Consider the following 2,289-nt stretch of genomic DNA (forward strand, 5'->3'; position numbering starts at 1 on the left):
GTAACGAGGAGGGCAGAAGGGTGGAGGGAGGGTCAGCAGGTCCAAAGTAGAGAGGAAACAGCGGGGTGGGCGGGAAAAGGGTGCAATCCGGCCTGGGGGTCGGGGGACTCGGAGGGACGGTCATAGGGCCCGGAAGACGTGCAGAGGAGGTCGGGGTGACCAGACTGGCGGTGTGTGAACTGAGGGAGGGGGCAGCCGACCGGGAGATCTTTGAGTGTCGGTAGGGCCAGGGAAGCCGTTAGGGTAGAAGGACAGCCTGGAGCATCAGCGCAAGGGCGGGAGCGCCCCTGTACCCAAGGGCCCAGAGCGAGGGAAAAACAGCGGTGACAACAGTTGGAGACAGCGGAGCGGGGAGGAGGCTAGCCAGCTCGAGTAGAGGTGGGGGCCGCCACGAGTCCCGGCTCGGGCTGAAGAGGGAAGCCGAGCCATGAGCACGGCGTCCGGGAGGCGGGTTGAAGGGGAGTTAGGAAGGGCCCTGGGACCGATGACGGCCGGCGCTGGCGCTCTCACCGGGACAGGTGCTTCAGGATCTGCTTCTTAATGATCCCGGCCATGCCGGAGCCGCGGCCTGCGTGGAAGGCAGGAGGGCAGTTGTGGCCTCCTCAGCCGTGAAAAGGCAGCCCCCTCACCTCGCCGCAGCGCGGCGACCAAATGCCGCCGCCATGGCGCTCTCTCGCCCCTGCCCGGGCCCTTGGAACTCCGCCACGATCCCACCCACCCGCGCGGCACGGCGGCCGCCAGCCCAGAGCGACGCGGGAAGAGCGCACCGCCGGCCTGACGCGCAGCGGCCTGAGGCGCGCGTGGTCAGGGGCGGAGCGCACGGCGGCGGGGGCGCGCACGGCGGCGGCGGCCGGGCGAGCTCCGGTCCCTCCTCTCAGCCCCGCGCTCAGCTTTCTGAGGAGGGAAACTTGGAAGACTTCGCCGTCGCTCTGCGAGAGGTTCACACTCCGGAAATCGCTTTGAAGCATCGGGGAAGGGCGGCGTGTTTGTAATATTTTGCAGGAATTCGCTAGATAATTACGTAGCTCCTGGTCCACTTATTCATTTCCTTCTCACATTCACTCATTATTTGTTGAGCACCTATTACTACAGGAATCGGGGTAGGGAGTGAAAAGTAGTCTTAAGGACCTCACAGATCCGTAGAACCATTGTGGTTCGCTGCTGCTTTGTGATAGAGAACTGAGAAAGAGGCGTCTCGTTATCTTTGTGCCCCTTTTAGCCTCTACCCGGTTAACCAATGGGTGAATGTTTACTCAACACTTGAGGTGTACCCTTCCCAAAAGTGGGGAGCAGAAGAAAATGAAACAGTAATTGTCAAAATTACCAGGTACATCAGAGAGCAACTTCGTTTTTCAAATAAGGAAACCAGAGCCCAGGGAAATAGTTGAAAGCTTGCCCAAACTCACAACTACTTAGTGAGACTCAGAACTAGAATCCAAGCCTTCTGACTCTTAGTCCAGTGCTATTTTCACTGTTTCGTCCATACACGAAAGTATAACCCATATACCTGGGACATCTGTAGACCCAATGGCAAAGGCGGGAAGATGGTAGTTTCTAGACTTAAACTTCAAGCAAAAACCTGAGGAAAATACTCTTCAAGACAGACTTATAGGAAATCTGGCCACAGATTAATTTTAAATTTATTCATTCTCATGAATAGATAATACATCCACATAATACAAAAATCAAGATTAATTTCCCACCTTCCTCTCCTTGTCCCTCAACAATTCAATTACACTCCCCCAAAACAATGGTTACCTAATTCTAGAGATAGTCTAAGCATGGTCGACCATATAAATGTTAAACTTTTAAATTAATCAACAGACTTCATGTATGTCATGCCTATGTCTTAGTCATAGTTAGCTCAATTTTTCCCACAAGTTTCCCCATAATTACCTTTTTTAAAAAGGAAGCAAATCATCCTCAGCCTAAGTGGTCTACTACACAATCCCCTCCAGCAGGACTGCATAGTCTTATTATAATTTTCCTTCTGCTCACTCCTCACCAGTATACACACCAACAGATCCCATGGAAGAAAAGGTTTCATGCCAGAATTTTTGACCATTATCGCTTTTTCCCAATTCAGCGGTCAGGGTAATTTCTTGCATTTTATGCTGCTTTCCCTGGAGCACCCCATCAGCTGATTTAGATATCTGACATTAGCTATGTAAAATGAAATCTGCCTCATACTCAGAGACTCATCATCCTTGTTGAACCATTCATCATGCCTGGCTAATGAGTTATTTTTGTCGAAAGCAAAAACTCATGCTCTAAAAGAACATGGCCTCT

At 52.2% G+C, this 2,289-nt stretch overlaps 1 protein-coding gene across 1 annotated transcript in view; it reads right to left on the reverse strand.

The window, feature by feature from the left end:
* BLTP3A (bridge-like lipid transfer protein family member 3A) overlaps positions 1 to 780 on the reverse strand; it is a 59,499-nt gene extending 58,719 nt beyond the window's left edge. The window contains exon 1 of the mRNA XM_039856179.1: positions 511 to 780. Coding sequence (XP_039712113.1) covers positions 511 to 554 — 44 coding nt within the window. The 5' untranslated portion in view covers positions 555 to 780. The remainder of the gene's footprint in view (positions 1 to 510) is intronic.
* Positions 781 to 2,289: the final 1,509 nt, after the last annotated feature.

This window comes from Pteropus medius, unplaced genomic scaffold, assembly GCF_902729225.1.
Source record: "Pteropus medius unplaced genomic scaffold, Ma_sr-lr_union100, whole genome shotgun sequence".
NCBI lineage: Eukaryota > Metazoa > Chordata > Mammalia > Chiroptera > Pteropodidae > Pteropus > Pteropus medius.